At 45.2% G+C, this 22,837-nt stretch overlaps 1 protein-coding gene across 2 annotated transcripts in view; it reads right to left on the bottom strand.

Annotated features, from left to right (window-relative positions):
* Positions 1 to 22,837, bottom strand: part of LOC126328321 (probable pseudouridine-5'-phosphatase) — a 55,448-nt gene continuing 32,611 nt past the window's right edge. For both annotated transcript variants that reach the window (XM_049996024.1, XM_049996027.1), the window contains exons 3-4: positions 7,413 to 7,645; positions 1 to 311 (exon numbers count right to left, since the gene is read on the bottom strand). In XM_049996024.1, the coding sequence (XP_049851981.1) occupies positions 138 to 311; positions 7,413 to 7,645 (407 nt within the window). In that variant the 3' untranslated portion in view covers positions 1 to 137. The remainder of the gene's footprint in view (positions 312 to 7,412; positions 7,646 to 22,837) is intronic.

The following is a 22,837-nucleotide window of genomic DNA, read 5'->3' as shown; positions in this document are numbered from 1 at the left end:
AACTTTAGCAGCAGAATTTTATTTAGAGCTAGAGCTACAACTCTCCATTTAGTATAATTATTTTTATAAATTCCAAAATTACAACTGCATAAAAGCACCATATCGCGTAGTCTCAGGAGACTAATTTACCATGTATTTTAAAATGGAGCAATACCAAACAGTTCTGGTTTAAAATCTTCTAAGCTTCGAAGAACAATTGTAGCTTCCTTCGTCTCATTATCAGTAGCTCGTTCATCTGGAACCATTACAACCTGCATTCCAGCAGCACGTGCAGCTTTCACTCCATTTGGTGAATCTTCAAAAACGAGGCACTGTAACAACAAAATGAATAGCTAATCCAGAAAATTCTTCAAAATACTCACAAACTGAATCTTAGTAATAACAAGAAAAATGGTTGACCCACAAATTCAGTCACAGAAAAGCAGAGAATTTTTTACTAAGACCACATGTAGGGTGGAGAAATGAAGCTGCTTATAACTCTTTTTGTGCTCTAGTATCAGACTATTATTCTCATAATGTCAATAGTTTTGGTGTGACAGTGTCTTCATTTATGTACAAGATAGATTTTGCAGCAATTTTCTGTCAAATCAATATTTTCACTCCCCATCTTCATGCACAATTTGTCTCTCCCTCAATAAATCACTGTCCTGGACCCCATACACTTACCTGTTTGTCATTATTACATTGCACTTATATCTACAATTGAACATGAACTCGTGAATTCTGTAGTTATCAAATAAGGTAGCACAATGTATGAAATATGGGACTTGCCTTCATGAGAAATAGCATTAAAATCCCTATTTGCCAATAAAGATTTATGTTTTCCAAGGTTTCCCCAAATCACTTAAAGTAAACAACAGGATCTTTCCTTTGGAAAGAACGTGGCCAATTTCTCTTAATATCATTGCCTAATTCAAAATTGTGTTCTGTCTCTTGTAAGCCTACTATCACTGAATGTTGCACCCTAATTTTCCTTCCTTACTTCCTTTACTCTTGTAATTAAACTGATGTCATAAATAGGAAACAAGAAGGATTTCTAACAATATTAACAGATTATGGGAGGTGTATGCTATCTTCAATTTTATTTGAAAAATTGTTTTAGCAGATAACACTTCATTGAAGTTAAACATAGTAAAATGTCTGATGTCAAAGAAAACAACATGTGTATCAATAGCATTAATCCAAAGATTCCAAGACTTACCAAGCGGGAAAGCGCCAGTAGATAGGCACAATGAATAAAACACACAAACACACACACAGAATTTCGGGCTTTCGCAACCGGCGGCTGCTTCGTCAGGAAAGAGGGAAGGAAAAGGAAAGATGAAAGGATGTGGGTTTTAAGGGAGAGGGTAAGGAGTCATTCCAATCCCGGGAGTGGAAAGACTTACCTTAGGGGGAAAATAGGATAGGTATATACTCGCGCGCGCGCCCCCCCATCTCCGGAGTTCGGATAGGTTGGTGTTGGTGGGAAGTATCCAGATAACTCGGACGGTGTAACACTGTGCCAAGATGTGCTGGCCGTGCACCAAGGCATGTTTAGCCACAGGGTGATCCTCATTACCAACAAACACTGTCTGCCAGTGTCCATTCATGTGAATGGACAGTTTGTTGCTGGTCATTCCCACATAGAAAGCATCACAGTGTAGGCAGGTCAGTTGGTAAATCACTTGGGTGCATTCACACGTGAGTCTGCCTTTGATCGTGTACACCTTCCGGGTTACAGGACTGGAGTAGGTGGTGGTGGGAGGGTGCATAGGACAGGTTTTACACCGGGGGCGGTTGCAAGGGTAGGAGCCAGAGGGTAGGGAAGGTGGTTTGGGGATTTCATAGGGATGAACCAAGAGGTTACAAAGGTTAGGTGGACGGCGGAAAGACACTCTTGGTGGAGTGGGGAGGATTTCATGAAGGATGGATCTCATTTCGGGGCAGGATTTTAGGAAGTCTTATCCCTGCTGGAGAGCCACATTCAGTCTGATCCAGTCCCGGGCAGTATCCTGTCACAAGTGGGCCCCTTTTGGGGTTCTTCTGTGAGAGGTTCTGGGTTTGAGGGGACGAGGAATTGGCGCTGGTTATCTGCTTCTGTACCAGGTCGGGAGGGTAGTTGCGGGATGCGAAAGCTGTTTTCAGGTTGTTGGTGTAATGGTCCAGGGATTCAGGACTGGAGCAGATTCATTTGCCACGAAGGCCTAGGCTGTAGGGAAGGGACCATTTGATATGGAATGGGTGGCAGCTGTCATAATGGAGGTACTGTTGCTTGTTGGTGGGTTTGATGTGGACGGATGTGTGAAGCTGGCCATTGGACAGATGGAGGTCAACGTCAAGGAAAGTGGCATGGGATTTGGAGTAGGACCAGGTGAATCTGATGGAACCAAAGGAGTTGAGGTTGGAGAGGAAATTCTGGAGTTGTTCTTCACTGTGAGTCCAAAGTTTCTTTCTATTTTTCCCATGTGGAAGTTTCATTCTATTTTATTTACAATAGCATTAATCCTTTAGACTTCCCTGGGGAACATATGAAAAAACTTACATATCTTTGGAGGACACACTATTTAAGATGTGAATGTGGCTGCATATCAAATATTAATTTATTTTCTGTAGTAGCTGCTAGATCAGTATTAAATCAAAAGCTTATTGAAATACAATACAATGAATCTGACTGGTCACCTTGACCTAAAGTTGCTAGAATAACATGTAAAGAAATAAAAATTTATTTTTACAAGGCTGGTGTTTTCTATTCGTGGGTGAGCCTGTTTTGTTCAAGACTGCTTATTACATTCAATCATAGGGCAGATTTTAGGAATTTGCAGCACAAAAAGTAAGTGGTATATAAGTCATTTCTGGTCACTTTCTTGTTATGTGTGGCATGGGTGGTTTTCACCATCCTTCAATCTTATTCCACAGATGTTATGACAGTGGCACACAAATTTTTCTTGCAAGGTGCTGGGCCATAACAAGTCTTCACGCACCTTATTTCGCTTATACACTTCTCTTGGTGTGTGACTTGCCCACAATGCCACTAGGTGGCATTCAGTCTTATGGTGGGCAGTGGTCATAATGTTTCGGCTCAGCAGTTTATCTTTTAAATCTTTAACTATTCTACTTGGTTCATATTTTTCTATACTGAGGCGACAAAAGTCATGAGATACTGCCTAATATCGTGTCAGACTTCATTTTGCCCACCATACTTTAGAAACTTGACATGGCATGGACTCAACAATTTGTTGGAAGGCTCATGCAGAAATTTTGAGCCATACCTGCCTCTATAGCTGTTCAGAATTGTTAAAGTGTTATGGTGCATAATTTTGTGCATGAAGTGACCTCTCAACTATGTCCAATAAATGTTTGATGGGATTCATGTTGGGCAATATGGGTGGCCAAACCACTCTCACAAATTGTCCAGAATGTTCTTTACGAATTGAGAACAATTGTGGCCTGGCGACATGGTGCAGTGTCATCCATAAAAATTCAATCATTGTTTAGGAACATGAAATCCACGAATGGCTGCAAATGGTCTCCAAGTTGCCAAATATAACCATTTCTAGTTAATGATCAGTTCAGTTTGACCAGTGGACCCAGTCAATTCCATGTAAAGACAGCTAACACCATTATGGAGCCACTACCAGCTTGTGCAGTGCCCTGGTGGCAACTTGGTTTCATGGGGTCTGTGCCACACTCAAACCCTACCATCTGCTTTTACAAACAGAAATCAGGGCTCATTTGACCAGGTCACAGTTTTCCAATCACCTAGGGTTAAACTGATATGGACATGAGTGCAGGAGAGGCCCTGTGGGCAATGTTGTGCTGTTAGCGAAGGCACTCTGGTCGGTCATCCCCTGCCATAGCCCATTAACACCAAATTTCACCACACTCTCCTAATGGATACAATTGTCGTAGCTCCACATTGATTTATGTAGTTGTTTCAGGCACTGTTGCCTGTATGTAAGCATTGACAACTGTACTCAAATGCCACTGCTCTCTGTTGTTAAGTGAAGGACGTCATCCATTGCGCTGCCATAGTAAAGGTAATGCTGAAATGTGGTGTTCTCAGTACACTCTTGACACTGTGGATCTCGGAATATCGATGTCAGTAACGATTTATGAAATGGAATGTCCCATTTGTCCAGCTCCGACTACCATTCCGCATTCAAAGTCTGTTAATTCACATCGTGCAGCCCTAATCATACTGGAAAGCTTTCACATGAATCATCTGAGTAAAAATTACAGTGCCACCCATTTTGTACCTTGTGTACACAATACAACCGCCACCTGCATATGTACTTACTGCTATCCAATGAATTTTGTCACCTCAGTGTAAGGCTTACTTACACAGTCACCACATTTCCTCTACAAATTACTTCCAGTAGCAAATATTTCATCCACCATCAGATGTATGACAAAGACTAGTATCAATCCAGTCTGATCAACATGCAGGCCTTTTTTCTCAATTTGAAAGTCCTTTGTATGAGTATGTTCACTGGAGCAACAATTTCATCAACCAATGACCTCAGCAATTTGGTCCCATAGGAACTTACCACTGACCACAAAAACAATTTCATCAATATATTCAAAATCCAAAGCTAAGAATGTAGAGGCTCAAAAAGTATGGTTTGTCACAACAAATCTAGTTTCCAATAACTGATGCGTATCTGAAGTACCTCATCTAAAGCTTTAGAGTGCAAGCACTTCCTGTACTCCAAGAAATCAAACTGCACTGGTGTCCAAAATTAGAGCAACAAACTGAGATTTTGCAAGGTTGCATTTATTTTGCCACAAATAGTATAATCAGGTGACAGTAAAGTAGAAACAGTATAAAGAGTACAGAACATAAATAACTGCAACGTGCATAACAGCAGACAAAAAATTTCTTCATTTTTTCCCGACTTAACAAATTTACACACACAACTGGTTAATGCGCTCAGTATGGGGTATGACCACCTCTGACAACAATACAGGCCTGACAAATGATGGAACATGCTGTAAATGGTGTCATCAATCTCATATTGAGGCAGCAATACAAAGTCTGGGAATCCCATAGCACCTTGCAACAACCACACATCAGGTCCCAAGATCTTGTCTCCATATCTGACAGCAGTTCAACCTTTCCAATTTAACCATCCAGTTTCACGAAGGAGTGTTTGAGTGGTGAACATAATCACTGCCCACACCATTAGAGATCATCCTCGACATTAGTCTCTTTCCCAACAGTTGGGACCTGAAATCATGTTTCAAGTCCCTTCCAGATGCAAATCCATTGATAATCACTATAAAGACCAAATCAGGACTCATGTGAAAAGAACATTGGCCAACTGTTTGACAGTCCAGGTGGCACGTGAACGGCTCCACTCTAGACATCCCCTTCTGTGAAGACACATCAGAGGTACACATACAACAGGTCTCTGACAATAAAGGCCACTCTGGCAAAGCCTTCTATACACCATTTGCCTCGCTATAACATGTCCGGTGAATGCTGCGAGGTACAGTCTTAGTATTTCACGGCTTGCTTACAGCCAAATAATGGTTCTCCCTTTTTGATGTTACATGTGGTCAGCCCTGCCCTGGTCTTTGGGATACAGTTTTGATCTCTCTAAACTGTTGCCACATCCAAAAAACAACAGAACAATTCATAGTAAGCCATTGGGAAACATCAGTTTGTGACTGACCAGCTTCCATTCTTCCCATGGCCCTCCACTACAGAGATTCTGGTAGATGTCTTCTCTGTGCCATACTGTGCAGTCTGTGACTGTGCAAACAGCAATTGTGGTTGTGGGACTACCTAGCAAACACTATCCCGTTTGATAGGTGCCCTGATATCACCATTGGTGTGGTTGTCTGTTGATCTACTGCCAGGACATGACCGTACGTACACCTGTTGACTGTTGGTACAATTCTATCATGAATGAGACACAAGACAGGGAAATACTGGTTTGTTGCTTTAATTCTGAGCACCAGTGTATTATTGATATTTCATGTAGCACTGTTGTCTCTACTCGAACACTGAAAAGAAACCTCAGTAATCTACACTCAATTGTCCCATTTGCTTTCATTTTTGATTCACTTAGGTTCTGTACAAAGTGAAAGACACATTCTTTAAATCAATTTCCAAGCATTATGGTGCTATTTAATAACTGCAATTACTTTATCATCCCTACTTACTAATGTACCCCAATCTACATGGTGTCTTATATTTACTATATGCTGTACTCTTGCACTATATATTAGGATAGTTTTGTTACAAGAATACTGTCATAGGCACACCCATATGTGACAGGTGAGCTGTTAACAGTTCAACAGCTTTAGAAGGGAAGCACTACAAAACTTATAATTTATAACAATAGAACTGCATGTGTCAAACAGGTTGACTACAAGACGGCTTCACAACAGAAGGTATATTACTACAGCCTGTAATAGTTATGCAAGCCTTGCAATGGATGAAGACTGTTTGGGAGATACAGAACATTGCTGTTGATTCTACTTAGAGATTACTTGAGTATGCTGTTGGGGTAAAAAGTGTCCACTTCTATCATTCTTTGAAGACACCACATGTTATCATTAATAGCATTTCTTACTTGATGCTGAGTCAGAATTTCATCTTCAGTAAAATTACTTTATTTTCTGAATAGCTGAGCCAATGAAATACCACTGATTTTGGAGGAGGACAAGTTCCAAATGTCAATCACAATCACTCTTAAGGCTCAACCTCCTCTGAAATTACAAAGAATCATGAGAGTTTCTCATGCCTTCATGGTTTAAATCAAGAGAACACTGTGTGAGTTAGAGAATGCAATTCTTTCTGTATTTTTAACAGTCACATATTACTGAAAACTGCAACTGCAGTCTAGATCAGATCTCATCTACATGTTACTTTTTGGAATGTCACAATGGACCAGAATCTCAGAAATTTCAGTGTGATTCTACAGTAAAAGTTAAAACATTTAAACCACCTCAATAAGAGATATCCACATAATTTTCATATCAACTTTTCATTGCCATCTAAGTTTCAGACTGAGGTTTTATTTCATTGCACAGACATTTTCCATAAATTAACCATACACACAGATTATGGAAATTGATAGAAGACACATATTTAAAAAAATAAGAACTCATTTGCCACTCCTACAAATCAGAAAGTTTTGACGATGAGACTATGAAGCCCTATCCTTATTAGCACAGTAGGGGAAAATGCATGCAAGCAAAATTTTTATCTGTACACAGATAACTGTTTTCCATCAACAAATTTGGCTGTAAAGTTAAAAATCTGAAATAGACAATGACTGATAAATAGTGGCTCCACCATATGGGCACAAAGTGAAGAGTCTTTTCTGCCTATGTAGCAGCACTGAAACAATATTTCACATTCATGGAAAATTTCAATCATCACAAGATTTACATGACATATTTGTCTACAAATTAATTACCTTTTGCGGCTTTGGTTTCTCAGCAAATCTTGAAGCACAGATAAGATATATGTCTGGCGCTGGCTTTCCTTTTTTAACTTCTGTGTCTGAACTCCCACACACTATGTGATGGAACATGCTCATAATTGATTTGTGACGAGTTATTTTAAGATTGTAACTATCTTCTCCACTGCTTGTTGCAACAGCAATTGGTATTTTGGATTTATGCAGATGACGTATAAGCCTCTCAGCTCCTGTAATGTAGTTTTTATAATCATACACAACACAACTAATATACATTGTCTTGGGACTTTCTGGCAAATTAAAACTTTGTGCTGGACTGGGACTCAAACCTGTGACCTAGCCAAAGGTCCCAGGTTCGAGTCCACATTCAATATACAGTTTTAATCTGCCAGGAAATTTCAAATCAGCACACACTCCCCTGTAGAGTATTTCCGCAATTTCTAGCTTCCAGGAGTGTTAATCCCCCTGGGGTAATGGCATAAGTAAGGCTGCAAGGGTGGTGGCTCATGAGTCACACTTGGATAGCTCAGTCCATAGAGGACTTGCCCACAAAAGTCCCGGTAAAGCACACAGTTTTAATCTGCCAGGAAGCTTAAAAACAGGGCATACTCTGCTGCAGACTGAAAGTTCATTCTGGATATAAAATATGCTGATTTACTTATCACATGTAACATACACAACAGGGATACAGTACTGAGAAAAGTGTTGTATGGAAACAATACTGCACACAAAATGTGAAAATGCTTACAAGGAGGCTGTTATTTCCTACTTATGAAATAAACTCTTCCTTTTCCAAAATAACATTTCAACAAGATACCACAAAGAGTGGGAACAACTGAAGAAAGGGGGAGGTGTCAAACTTGGATGATTTCAAGCAACTTTTACTGAAGATCATGAGGAGGAGTTGATGAGTCACTGTGTTGCTCTGGACCAGAGATTTTATGGTCTCACTCTTAAATCTCTAAGGTTTTGGCTTTTTAAATGCACAGAGGAAAACAAACTACGTCATCTTGCTGACAAGTATTTCACCTTTGAATTTATAAAGAGGAATTGGCTTTGTCTATGAGTTCAGTAAAAAACTGACATCACTATGGCCATCACTTTCGACAGGGTTCAGTTTATCCAATACTTTGACAAGTCAGGGACAGCTTTGAAAAAATTTTTAAGTTTGTCCCCAATAAAATACAAAAATGTGGATGAAGTTTGTGTCCAGATGGTCCCAAACTTCCTTTATACATTGCACCCAAAGGGAAAAAGGGAAGTGGCCAAAATTATTGCAGCTGAGAAGTGGCAAACTGTCAATGATGCACGAGTCACAGATGCACTTTGGCACTACATTCCACCTTTCCATGCAAGAAAAGAGTGAACTGTCAATTGCTTCAGGGTGGTCCACTACAATGTGTCATGGTGGTCAGAGATAAGGCATGCCTGCAAACTCCGATGTTCATCAACTGATTGGAACATCTAATAAAGCACACCAATCAAAGTATTGAAAATCCAGTCTAATTCTTGACAAACATGTTCCCCATGAAAGGCTGGAGGCCATTACTTTAGCAAAATTGAAGCACATCCAACTGTTCACATTGCCACTACACTGCAACCGCAAAACAACCACCACATCACTATTCTTTTCGGTCCTGTTGATTCATGGGATGTTACTAATCGGGGTCAAACTTATGATGTTTACAATTTTCCTGCAACTTTAAAAATTGCAATTGGTGTTCAATGTATTATATCAACAATATTATGAATGAAAAGTTGCTACTCACCATATAGATGGGGTGCTGTGTCACAGACGGGGAGAAGAAGGGGAGGGAGAAGGGGAGAGGCCGAGGCGAGAGAGGCCCGGGGAGAGAGAGGGCGGGGGGAGAGGGTGGGGGGGAGAGAGAGGGTGGGGGGGAGAGGCCGGGGGTCAGAGGGAGGGGAGAAGACCAAGAGGCGAGAGGTAGGAGAAAAGAGGAGGGGTAGAGGGGAGAGAGGAAGGGGAGAAGGGCAGGGGGGCGAGAGGTAGGGGAAAGGGGGTCGGGGACAGGGAAAAGTGGAGAGGGGAACAAGGGGAGGGGGATCAGGGGAGTAGGAGAAGGGGAGAGAGCGAGAGTGGATGGGAGAAGGGGAAAGGCCGAGAGGGGAGAGGGATAGGGGGAAGTGGAGAGGGGGGCAACGAGGAATTGGGAGACATGAGTGGGGGAGATAGAAATGGGGGAAACTGAAGAGGGGGTGCGGGATGACCACGAGAGGGATGTGGCCTAGGGGGGCGAGGGGGCAGAGAGGGGGGACGAGGGGGCAGAGAGGGGGGGCGAGGGGGCAGAGAGGTAGGGTGAGGGGGCAAAGAGGTAGGGCGAGGGGGCAAAGAGGAGGGCGAGCGGCAGAGAGGGGGGGAGAGCGACAGAGAGAGGGGCGGCGAGCGGCACAGAGAGGGGCGGCGAGCGGCACAGAGAGGGGCGGCGAGCGGCACAGAGAGGGGCGGCGAGCGGCACAGAGAGGGGCGGCGAGCGGCACAGAGAGGGGCGGCGAGCGGCACAGAGAGGGGCGGCGAGCGGCACAGAGAGGGGCGGCGAGCAGCAGAGAGAGGGGGGGCGAGGGGCAGAGAGAGGGGGGGCGAGGGGCAGAGAGAGGGGGGGCGAGGGGCAGAGAGAGGGGGGGCGAGGGGCAGAGAGAGGGGGGGCGAGGGGCAGAGAGAGGGGGGGCGAGGGGCAGAGAGAGGGGGGGCGAGGGGCAGAGAGAGGGGGGGCGAGGGGCAGAGAGAGGGGGGGCGAGGGGCAGAGAGATGGGGGGAGGGGCAGAGAGATGGGGGGAGAGGTAGAGAGATGGGGGGAGAGGCAGAGAGATGGGGGGAGAGGCAGAGAGATGGGGGGAGAGGCAGAGAGATGGGGAGAGAGGCAGAGAGATGGGGAGAGAGGCAGAGAGATGGGGGGAGAGGCAGAGAGATGGGGGGAGAGGCAGAGAGGCAGAGGGGCAGAGAGATGGGGGGAGAGGCAGAGGGGCAGAGAGGGGGGCAACGAGGAATTGGGAGACATGAGTGGGGGAGATAGAAATGGGGGAAACTGAAGAGGGGGTGCGGGATGACCACGAGAGGGATGTGGCCTAGGGGGGCGAGGGGGCAGAGAGGGGGGACGAGGGGGCAGAGAGGGGGGGCGAGGGGGCAGAGAGGTAGGGTGAGGGGGCAGAGAGGTAGGGTGAGGGGGCAAAGAGGTAGGGCGAGGGGGCAAAGAGGGGGGGCGAGCGGCAGAGAGGGGGGGCGAGCGGCACAGAGAGGGGCGGCGAGCGGCACAGAGAGGGGCGGCGAGCGGCACAGAGAGGGGCGGCGAGCGGCACAGAGAGGGGCGGCGAGCGGCACAGAGAGGGGCGGCGAGCGGCACAGAGAGGGGCGGCGAGCGGCACAGAGAGGGGCGGCGAGCGGCACAGAGAGGGGCGGCGAGCGGCACAGAGAGGGGCGGCGAGAGGCAGAGAGAGGGGGGGCGAGGGGCAGAGAGAGGGGGGCCGAGGGGCAGAGAGAGGGGGGGCGAGGGGCAGAGAGAGGGGGGTCGAGGGGCAGAGAGAGGGGGGGCGAGGGGCAGAGAGAGGGGGGGCGAGGGGCAGAGAGAGGGGGGGCGAGGGGCAGAGAGAGGGGGGCGAGGGGCAGAGAGAGGGGGGGCGAGGGGCAGAGAGAGGGGGGGCGAGGGGCAGAGAGAGGGGGGGCGAGGGGCAGAGAGAGGGGGGGCGAGGGGCAGAGAGAGGGGGGCGAGGGGCAGAGAGAGGGGGGGCGAGGGGCAGAGAGAGGGGGGGCGAGGGGCAGAGAGAGGGGGGGCGAGGGGCAGAGAGAGGGGGGGCGAGGGGCAGAGAGAGGGGGGGCGAGGGGCAGAGAGATGGGGGGAGAGGTAGAGAGATGGGGGGAGAGGTAGAGAGATGGGGGGAGAGGTAGAGAGATGGTGGGAGAGGCAGAGAGATGGGGAGAGAGGCAGAGAGATGGGGGGAGAGGCAGAGAGATGGGGGGAGAGGCAGAGAGATGGGGGGAGAGGCAGAGAGATGGGGGGAGAGGCAGAGAGATGGGGGGAGAGGCAGAGAGATGGGGGGAGAGGCAGAGAGATGGGGGGAGAGGCAGAGAGATGGGGGGAGAGGCAGAGAGATGGGGGGAGAGGCAGAGAGGCAGAGGGGCAGAGAGATGGGGGGAGAGGCAGAGGGGCAGAGAGGGGGAGGGGCAGGGAGGGGCAGAGAGGGGGTGGGTCAGAGAGGGGGAGGGGCAGAGAGGGGGTGGGTCAGAGAGGGGGAGAGGCAGAGAGGGGGTGGGTCAGAGAGGGGGAGAGGCAGAGAGGAGGAGAGGCAGAGAGGGGAAGGAGAGAGGTTAGTGGGAGAGGGGGGAAGGAGAGAGGTTAGTGGGAGAGCGGGCAAGGAGAGAAGTTAGTGGGAGAGGGGGGAAGGAGAGAGGGCATGGGAGAGATGAGGAGTGGGAGAGAGGAAGAGTGGGAGAGAGGAAGAGTGGGAGAGAGGAAGAGTGGGAGAGAGGAGGAGTGGGAGAGAGGAGGAGTGGGAGAGAGGAGGAGTGGGAGAGAGGAGGAGTGGGAGAGAGGAGGAGTGGGAGAGAGGAGGAGTGGGAGAGAGGAGGAGTGGGAGAGAGGAGGAGTGGGAGAGAGGAGGAGTGGGAGAGAGGAGGAGTGGGAGAGAGGAGGAGTGGGAGAGAGGAGGAGTGGGAGAGAGGAGGAGTGGGAGAGAGGAGGAGTGGGAGAGAGGAGGAGTGGGAGAGAGGAGGAGTGGGAGAGAGGAGGAGTGGGAGAGAGGAGGAGTGGGAGAGAGGAGGAGTGGGAGAGAGGAGGAGTGGGAGAGAGGAGGAGTGGGAGAGAGGAGGAGTGGGAGAGAGGAGGAGTGGGAGAGAGGAGGAGTGGGAGAGAGGAGGAGTGGGAGAGAGGAGGAGTGGGAGAGAGGAGGAGTGGGAGAGAGGAGGAGTGGGAGAGAGGAGGAGTGGGAGAGAGGAGGAGTGGGAGAGAGGAGGAGTGGGAGAGAGGAGGAGTGGGAGAGAGGAGGAGTGGGGAGAGGATGAGTGGGGGAGAGGATGAGTGGGGGAGAGGATGAGTGGGGGAGAGCATGAGTGGGGGAGAGCATGAGTGGGGGAGAGCATGAGTGGGGGAGAGGATGAGTGGGGGAGAGGATGAGTGGGGGAGAGGATGAGTGGGGGAGAGGATGAGTGGGGGAGAGGATGAGTGGGGGAGAGGATGAGTGGGGGAGAGGATGAGTGGGGGAGAGGATGAGTGTGGGAGAGGATGAGTGGGGGAGAGGATGAGTGGGGGAGAGGATAAGTGGGGGAGAGGATAAGTGGGAGTGGAGAGGGGGAGGGAGATAGTGTGGGAGGGACAGAGGGGTGGGAGGGACAGAGGGGTGGGAGGGACAGAGGGGAGGGAGGGACAGAGTTAGGGAAGTGGTCAGAGGGGAGGGAGTGGGCAGCGGGGAGGGAGTGGGCAGAGGGGAGGGTGCGGACAGAGAGATGAGGGAGAGAGGGAGGAAAGGGAGGGAGGGTGGAGAGGGGGAAGGGAGGAGAGGGGGAAAGGATGAGAGGGGGAAAGGATGAGAGGGGGGAAGGATGAGAGGGGGGAAGGGATGAGAGGGGGGTAGGGATGAGAGGGGGGTAGGGATGAGAGGGGGGTAGGGATGAGAGGGGGGTAGGGATGAGAGGGGGGTAGGGATGAGAGGGGGGTAGGGATGAGAGGGGGGTAGGGATGATAGGGGGAAGGGATGATAGAGGGAAGGGAGGAGGGGGGCGAGGGAGGAGGGGGCCGAGGGAGGAGGGGGCCGAGGGAGGAGGGGGCCGAGGGAGGAGGGGGCCGAGGGAGGAGGGGGCCGAGGGAGGAGGGGGCCGAGGGAGGAGGGGGCCGAGGGAGGAGGGGGCCGAGGGAGGAGGGGGCCGAGGGAGGAGGGGGCCGAGGGAGGAGGGGGCCGAGGGAGGAGGGGGCCGAGGGAGGAGGGGGCCGAGGGAGGAGGGGGCCGAGGGAGGAGGGGGCCGAGGGAGGAAGGGGCCGAGGGAGGAAGGGGGTGAGGGAGGAAGGGGGTGAGGGAGGAGGGGGGCGAGGGAGGAGGGGGGCGAGGGAGGAGGGGGGCGTGGAGGAGGGGGGCGAGGGAGGAGGGGAGCGAGGGAGGAGGGGGCGTGGGAGGAGGGGGCGAGGGAGGAGGGGGCGAGGGAGGAGGGGGCGAGGGAGGAGGGGGCGAGGGAGGAGGGGGCGAGGGAGGAGGGGGCGAGGGAGGAGGGGGCGAGGGAGGAGGGGGCGAGGGAGGAGGGGGCGAGGGAGGAGGGGGCGAGGGAGGAGGGGGCGAGGGAGGAGGGGGCGAGGGAGGAGGGGGCGAGGGAGGAGGGGGCGAGGGAGGAGGGGGCGAGGGAGGAGGGGGCGAGGGAGGAGGGGGCGAGGGAGGAGGGGGCGAGGGAGGAGGGGGCGAGGGAGGAGGGGGCGAGGGAGGAGGGGGCGAAGGAGGAGGGGGCGAAGGAGGAGGGGGCGAAGGAGGAGGGGGCGAAGGAGGAGGGGGCGAAGGAGGAGGGGGCGAGGGAGGAGGGGGCGAGGGAGGAGGGGGCGAGGGAGGAGGGGGCGAGGGAGGAGGGGGCGAGGGAGGAGGGGGGCGAGGGAGGAGGTGGCGAGGGAGGAGGGGGCGAGGGAGGAGGGGGCGAGGGAGGAGGGGGCGAGGGAGGAGGGGGCGAGGGAGGAGGGGCGAGGGAGGAGGGGGCGAGGGAGGAGGGGGCGAAGGAGGACCGGGCGAGGGAGACTAGGAGGGAGAGAGGGCGATAGTGTTAGAGAGGAGGAGTGGGAAGGAGGAGGTGACACTGAATGTGAAAATTAACTTAAAAAAAGTCCTGTGAATGTGTGCTCAGTTTTCAGTCATTACCGAAGTGGAGCTGATTGAAGGCTACATGCATCCACAAATGTATATGAAGACAAGTGTCAATTTTACTTATTGAAATGCTGTGCAGGTGCTGCTGTGGACAGAGTAATGGAAGGATGGATAACTGATCCATCCTACAAGACATGTGGCAGTTCTCCAACAGATGGTAGCACTTTGGAGTCACAGTAAGGCAACAGCTGCAAGGGTACCCATTGTATAATTTTGGGTTGGATGAGTGAGTAGTCATGAGGCCGTGTCAGTCTCATGCTTGAGTATTGTTTAATTGAGCAAGTTCATTGTGTCCATGAATACAACATGGCACATACATTCATCCAAGAAGAATATGCAGACATGTTACTTGTGTACGGGTACTGTAATGGCAGTGCTCATGTGACTGTGACAAAATACCACATACTCTTCCCTGATTGATGAATCCACTGCGTCAGGGAATTTCTTAGGTTTTTCAAACATTGCATGAATCCAGAACACTACCCAGCATACATGTAACATCAAATGTGAATCCGTCCAGTCAGTTGACGAAACATACAACATTATTGCAATGGCACAATGGAGATCTGCCACCAGAAAATGACGCATTAGCTATCAGCTCGATATTCCACAAACGCGAGTAGGGGTACGTTACATTCCAAGTGCTTGTACCGATACCATGTGCAGCCTATGCAACATCTGCACCCAGGTGACTCAGTAGGCAGACAACCATTTAGGAAATGGTTGGGTGCACACAGACACATCATGCAATACATTTTATTTAATTACGAGGCTACATTTACACACCGTGATATCATGAACACCTGCAATGCTCATACATGGGTGAAGGAGAACCCACATGACACTAGGGAAACAATATTCCAAGTTAGGCTCTCAGTGAACGTCTAGTGTGGTGCGATTGACGACCTGGTGATAAGGTCTGTTTTTCTGCCAAATAGTATGACAGCTGCAGCACATGCACCTTTGCTGATAGAATACCTACCTACACTTATCGAAGACGTAACATGAGAGCAACAACGGCAAATTTAACTGTAACATGATGGATCACCAATGCACTGGACCAGACAAGTATCCCAGTATTTGAACAAGGCTTTTTCTCAATGGTGGATTGGCATGGTGGACCCATTACCTGACTTGCCAGATCACCCAACCTAATCCCATTGGACTTCTGTTTATATTGATGGCCTTGCTGTTTGGCCCCTTCCCAAATCAACCAACCAACTTCTATTTATGGGGTTGGTTAAAGGGAGATGCATATGCTACAGAGATGAATATATGTGAAGAACTTATCGATCGTATCACCAATCCTGTTGCCCGCATTAAAGTCTGCTGAGATGATGTTTGATGTGCAACACAATACACCCTCCAACGCATTGACTAGTGCATCAAGATGGATGGGGACTTCTTGTGGGATGAGTCAGTCATCTGTCCCACCATTATTCTGTCCACCACAGCACCTACATAGCATTTTGGTAAATAATATTGACACTTGTATTCATATCATTCATTCATGGATGCGTATAGACTTCAACCCACACCACTTCTGTAACAATCAAAAATTAGATACATGTTCACAGTACTTCTTGGGTATATTTTCACATGCAGAATCAGCTCTCAAATTATGTGACATTCCTCCGGGTTCACCGTGTGTATAAGGAATAGGAGTGGACCCAAAACTGAACCTTGTGGGATTCCCTTCATGATTTCTTCCCAGTCACTAAAATTCTTTCTCCTGCCAACATTGTTTGAGTTATACGGCACAACTTTTTCCATTCTGTTTGTTAAGTGTGGTTCAAACAAGTTGTGTGTAAAACAATAAACTCCATAAAACTTAAGTTTCTCTAAGTGTGTAATATGATCTACACAATCAAATACCTTGGAAAGCTTACAAAAAATTCCAATTAGCAATATTTAATTATTTATGGCTTATAATATTTGATGGGTGAATGTGTAAACAGCATTCATAGTTGAATAATGCTCCTGGAATCTAAACTGTGATACACTAAGTAAACTGTTTCTGCTTTAATGTGAGCCTGCTCTCGAGTACATTACTTTTTCTAATGTTTTGGAAAAGATGTCCGTAAGGATATTGGACGATAATTATTTAAATCTTTCATTTCACCTTTCTTATAACAACACTCACCAAATGCATATTTTAACATGTCCGGAAAAATTCCCTGCACTAGTTATGCATTACATGTATATCCCTGATGACTTTACTTAATTAGTTACAACTACTTTTCAGAATTCTGTTTGAAAACCCAACACTACATGAGTTTTTGTTTTTTCAGAAATTTTATAATTTATTAATTTTAGTGAAGGATGTTTGTGCTACTTCTCGTTGCTTAAAGTTTTGTGGAATGACATCTTAATATATACTCTTTCTACTTCAACTAAACTATATAATTCTAACCTTGCTGCTACATTTGGAAAGTGATTGTTAAAAGTACTTGAAACTTGTGAACTATCAGTCACAATATTTTAATTTAGTTTAACACTTCAACAAAAGGCACCGAGAGTGTAATGAGTGACTTGGTTGGTGGGCGGTGTGGCTGACCAGCCAGGCATCATGAACAGGCAGTTCTTTAGCATGTACTGTCTAATTAAATGTTGGCAATTATGACCACCATAATCACTGACATTTTCACTATTTTCTAGTTTTTCACATTAATGACATTTAATATTTCTGTTATACGTTACATTTATCATTGTATGTGCACAATTATAATGGCACACAAAGTTTATTTTATACCTGCATTGATGCCACAGTGGAAAAAGGAAAGGTAGCGAAATTACACTTTGCCTGTTTTTTGTGAAATCAATGGTACAACGGAAATATATGTAATTCTAGTGCTTACTTGGATGGCTTCTATTTGAAAATAATAAACAGCTACATTACATACTACACACCTTTTATTATTGCTGAATCAGCATCAGGTAACACATTTCTCACATTGTACAAAGCGCTACGTAAGAAATCTCACCATTTACAGAAATGAACATTATTTTCTTTTTGTTTCCATTTCAAGCAAACAATAAGTGTATTATAAACACTATTCATGAATCAACAGGGCAGAAATGAATGCAGTTACTGCAGTAATATTACACACATTGTTCACATAATTATGTACTAGTTAACAATGCTGAAATAAACAAAACAATCTGCTGCTTATCTTTGGTTTTTACAAACAGATATAGGAATAATATTTATACATGCGACATTGATCTAACTTACATACTCGTGCCAGAGAATATGGCTTCGGCTTCACAATACATACAAAACGGGAATTCTCACAGTGTTTGCTTGCAGACCTTAAAAGCTGCTTTCATTTGTTGTATTTTTTCTTGCAAACAACAATGTTGCATACTCTGGCAGTTGTTCAGGAAGATGAAGTCCAGAGTCATCCTTTGTGGGACATTAATTTAGCTACAACCCCCATGTGGACTACTTCTGTTGACATTGTTTTACCAACATTTCCTGAATCAAGTGGAAATTCACATACGGCTTTTTGCCAGGTGACAGTTGGTACAGACAAAACACATTGAACCACAACATGTCTATTAGGAGGAAGAAGATTTTTTGGTACGATTTGGTGCTTTTCCTGAGCATATGAGTTCAGTCAATGATTCGCTTTGGTTTGTTATAATCAATTACAACCGAAGGTTTTACACATTTCGCACCTATTCTGTAGTCCTTTTTAGATGTCTCTTGCATGTCTGCTAAATGAAGAGTTGACAACGGTCACATCATATCATTGACAACATTAGCCTTGAAATAGACTTGAATGTCAGTTGCTCTTTCTGCAAGTTCTCTGACATTTTTGGCACATCTTCTGTTGTGCCACGCTATACCACACACATTAGTTGCCCATTCATACAGCCAAGAGAAGAGTACTGGGCTTGTGGACCAATTGTTACAAAATAATATACACCCCTTCTGCAAATATGGCTCAATTAGAGTTGTGATGGCATCTCCTGATGCGGAAATGAAAAATAATGTGTCTACAGCCAAGCAAGGAGACAATACAAATAGTGCATGTCAACAACAAATGAGTGCCTGCTCACACCGTACTGTTAACTGAATGCCAAAAATCCATTGTATGTACCACAATGCTAAGTGAATGCCCACAATATGTAGTGGCCAGATACTGCACTACAAATTTCTAGGAAGCACACTAAATAGCACCAAGGAATTACTTCCACAACAGTTTAGCTTAGCAAAACATTTAACATGGAAAGTAAATGTCTCTTTCCTAACAAGCTTCTACAGCAGTCCACCACTGCAGGGCCCAATTACAGTGGACTTCTACAGAAGTCAACTGTAGTTAAATAGACAATTGTTATTATATCTTGTTCACTGACTGGTTGTTCTGTCTCTTGTTTGACAAAATCCCATACAGTTTTAATCTTACTACAAGCATTATTAATTTCTTTCGGAACATGCATACTTCTGACTTTTTAACGACTTTCCTTACAGCAGTATTTTTTATACTATGTAAGTAATGTCAGACTTTTCTGGTGTTATATAAATTTCCCTCTCCATCTTACTCATGTAAGTTTAATTCCTTAGCTAGCCATGGCTTACTGCTTTTTTTAATGAATTTTCTGGATAACTTTTAAGGAAAGCCACTTTATTAACACAAATTTACCAGAGAATAAATTGAACTTGGCAGTAGAATTATCAGACATTCCATTAACAATAGGGTACACACAAATTGTTTCAACCTGAGCACTGTCTATAAAAATGTTACCAATCAGGATCCAACTATCTTGCCACATGAGATGGACAATTAACCACTGAAATTAGACTGCAACAATCAAATAATCATTGTTTCCTTTTTTTGCCCATGCCTTTTAAGAAATTTACATCAAAATCTCCACGAACTACTGTTTCTTCTTGTCTGACAGGTAGATCAATGCATCTAGATCTCTCATAAATAGATTAAAGTTTCCTAGAGGCAATCTTAGACTGTTACAATTACAACAGAAGTATTTTGCCATAACAACCCACATGCACATACTTCTAGTTTCTGTTCTATGCAGAAACTGCTAGGGTAAATATTTTTGACTTTCTGTCCATCTTTAATATACGTTGCAACTCCTCCTTTTCCATGTTCACCGTAAATGAAGATGGGCTAGACTATTATCACTTATGTTTAACTTTTCTATCCTTGTGGTTATACGGTGTTCAGAGAGGCACAGAAAGTCCATCATTTTAGATTTTTTTCACATCTTCTATAAATATAAGACCATCAGCTACCTCCCTTTTTATCCCCTAATGTTCTGATGAAACAAACTAATTTTCCTTTTCTGGAAATTGTTAAATTAATTATGGTCTTGTTCTATTCCAGCATCTTTCCAGACTGCCTGTCTATGACTAGACTTTAATCTAAAAAAAAAAGTGTCCCTCAATTCAGTAACCACAGGGTCCCGGCTTCATGTGGCCGTGGCCCCCTTACACTTTCTGCAATATCCTCAAACTAATCTGTCCTCTCCTCTTATTCAGGTGCAGGCCATGTTTTGTGAAACCCATCTCCCAACTGCATGAACAGGTACAGCAAAGATGTGAGACTTCGTTTCAGTCAAAAGCAATCCACTGAAAAATCTCCAAAAAGCCCACAAAAGTGTCTGATGTTGTTGCTTGTAGTTCCTCCACATCACTTGTAATACAACACTCTTAAGTTGTTAGTGAGTAAATTTCCTGCTCCTTCTACAATAAGTAGCTGATCCTTGTCATCAAAATGTCTGCACCAAGCCCCTTAATTGTCTGACACCTATCTAAACTTCACATTATATTTCACAGTGCCTGTGACGTGGTAATCTACAGCTAGCATTTTACGTACCATTCAGCCTACACTTCTACCATGACTGCTACCTAACAGCACATGTTTTCTTTCTAATTGACTTTTCTACTGACCTGGCCTTGCTATGAGACTGCTGCGTCCTACTTTGATCACAAACTGGTACAGGCTCTTCTCCTATTTCAAGTAACATGTCAAACTGATTGCAAACTGGAATTTGAAATGAGATTTCTGACGTTTTCTCCCTTTGCTTATTACTAGTCACTCTTTACCACCTCCCATTTTCCGTTTCCCTCTTTAACCTACATAGTTCAAAATATGCCATTTCTTATTGTGCCTGAAGGGCACAACTCTATGAAAGTGAACACACTTCGTATGCTGCAATCACAGTATAGACACTTTTATTGTTCCAAGATGACTGCTTTTCATGGTCTTAAGCTGCCATCACGTAATCTTATAGAACTTGTTATAAAATTGCAATGATACCATACATGAAGTTAAAGCATAAAAGGCATTACCCACATACACATCCCCATAAAAATTCAGTTGATAAAATGCACAGACATGATAAAATCATGCACGGATTTTATCATCTGTTTGCCTTTTATGAACTATGTGCAGTTTATCAATTGGATTTTTATATATATAAGTGTGTGTGTGTGTGTGTGTGTGTGTGTGTGTGTGTGTGTGTGTGTGTGTGTGTAGAATGCATTTTATGCTTTAAGTTCATGTAATGTAACATGGCAATTTCATGACAAGTTCCACAAGATCATATGGTGGGAACATAAGACTGTGGTAACTGGTCGTCTTGGAACAATAAAAATATCTACACTGCGATTGCAATGTACAGACTATGTTCATTTTCAAACATACTGATCATCGCACAGGTCAGCTTGTGTACCTTAGGTAACCTACAACTCCATGGGATGGCCTCATCTGACATTTAACTGGCTTCCTCACTACAGTCAACCCAGTGAAACATCAATCCCCAGTCCCAACAAGTTTCTGTCTTGCTAATTACTATTTACCACTAGACCACAAGGACTGACAATTTTGCACTAATATGCTGAAATCAAACTTTTAAAGAAACAGCTATTTAACTACAAAACTTCTAGCAATGTAAAAGGGTAAATATCATAAGCAGTCATCCAGAATGTGAGAACTTGTAAATAATCAGTACGACTAACAATGACACTGAATGTTTCCATACAGCGAAATTGAATGAAATACTTCGACCAAGGACCAAAACAAACAAACAAACAAACAAACAAACAACACACACACACACACACACACACATACACACACACACAATGTGAAGTAACAGGTATAAGTAATGACACTTGACAGACCATAAGCAGCTGGTTTCTAATGCTTTTCTTTTGTCTTCAGTCTTATCCAAATACGTAAGCATTACCAATTAATTTAGATATACTATTTTTAGTTTAAAATAAAATTTAAACAAATGTGCATGAAGACAAGTTGTCACTGTCTGAACAGCAAAATTCTCACGATCGGTATGTTTCATAGAATATTTCAACTTCTTTATGGGTGCAGGTTCAGTGTTAGAAGTGTAACAATAGGAAATATAAACGTAACTTTATCTGACTAACTTCAGAGTCTAGACTTTCAGGATCCAACATCTCATTGGTTCATATAAAACACAGAAAAATGAAGACAAGAAAAAATGGATAGGTGTGAAAACTGCTATAAACTGTCTAATCTGGATGTAAGTTGAGAGATGGTGTTGGAATGGAGATGGCATAAGAAAACAGATGAAGTTCGAACACTAAAAAAAGCTTGTAAACCACATGTTGGTGCTTGTAGCTCATCTATGAAACCGACCTCTTTCATCAAAGAAGAATGACAAACCATATTACCCCATCCCCTCCTCATAACCCTTTCTCCCGTAATAACTGCGTCTCATACATTTCTTGGAGACACACTTAACAATTTCTTTGTTCCTGATAAATATCTGGAATTATCGTATTCAAACCAAGAATATGTTTCTGAATACCAAAGGCGGTTGATCTTTTCTTTACTCTGGTTTATTTTGTTCTAGCTGTGTCAGTCTGTTCACTGCACAAGCAATTTATCATAAATAAAAGCAAAAAGTTACTAATGTTACACAATATTTTTAGAATGTTATTAATTTTCACCAGCATCAAATTCTTTCACACAGCACCATTTTGCATGTTTCTTTGGTAGTGTCAAGAGTGATGGTACAGTACGATTTGCTTGCTTAAAGTAACTTTTAAAAGCAGAATTATTTATGTGATATTCTGCTGTATACATTGAATTCATCAATGTATAGTGTGCTTTTGTTTTGCTAAGAAATTTTATACAGGATCAGAATTTTATGGGATTGTTTCAAAGATCTTTCCCTGAAGTCTGGTTGCAGAAGGAGATGCAACCCTCATACGGATATGAAACAGACACAAGGTTCTATTAAATTTTATGAAGACTAAACACATTCTTTTCACCTTTAAGCAGGATATTCATCACAATTTACCACTTGGAGGAAACATACAACTTTTTTATATTCTTGATTATTTTCTTCTAAGTTTAACAGCATGGTCACAAATGCATCTCTCCTTTTCCATCAATGTTGATAACATTATGTCTGTCTATTGTCATGTAACATGAAACACTTCTGTAGCACGTACACTTTCTGAAAGTGTAGTATCTCTGTTCATTTTGTTAACCTCATAATTTTGAAAACTTGCTGGCATGGAACTAGTAATTGATTGTCCACAAATGAACACACAGACGTAA

This window comes from Schistocerca gregaria, chromosome 2, assembly GCF_023897955.1.
Source record: "Schistocerca gregaria isolate iqSchGreg1 chromosome 2, iqSchGreg1.2, whole genome shotgun sequence".
Lineage (NCBI taxonomy): Eukaryota > Metazoa > Arthropoda > Insecta > Orthoptera > Acrididae > Schistocerca > Schistocerca gregaria.
This window is presented reverse-complemented; position numbering and strand designations above follow the sequence as displayed.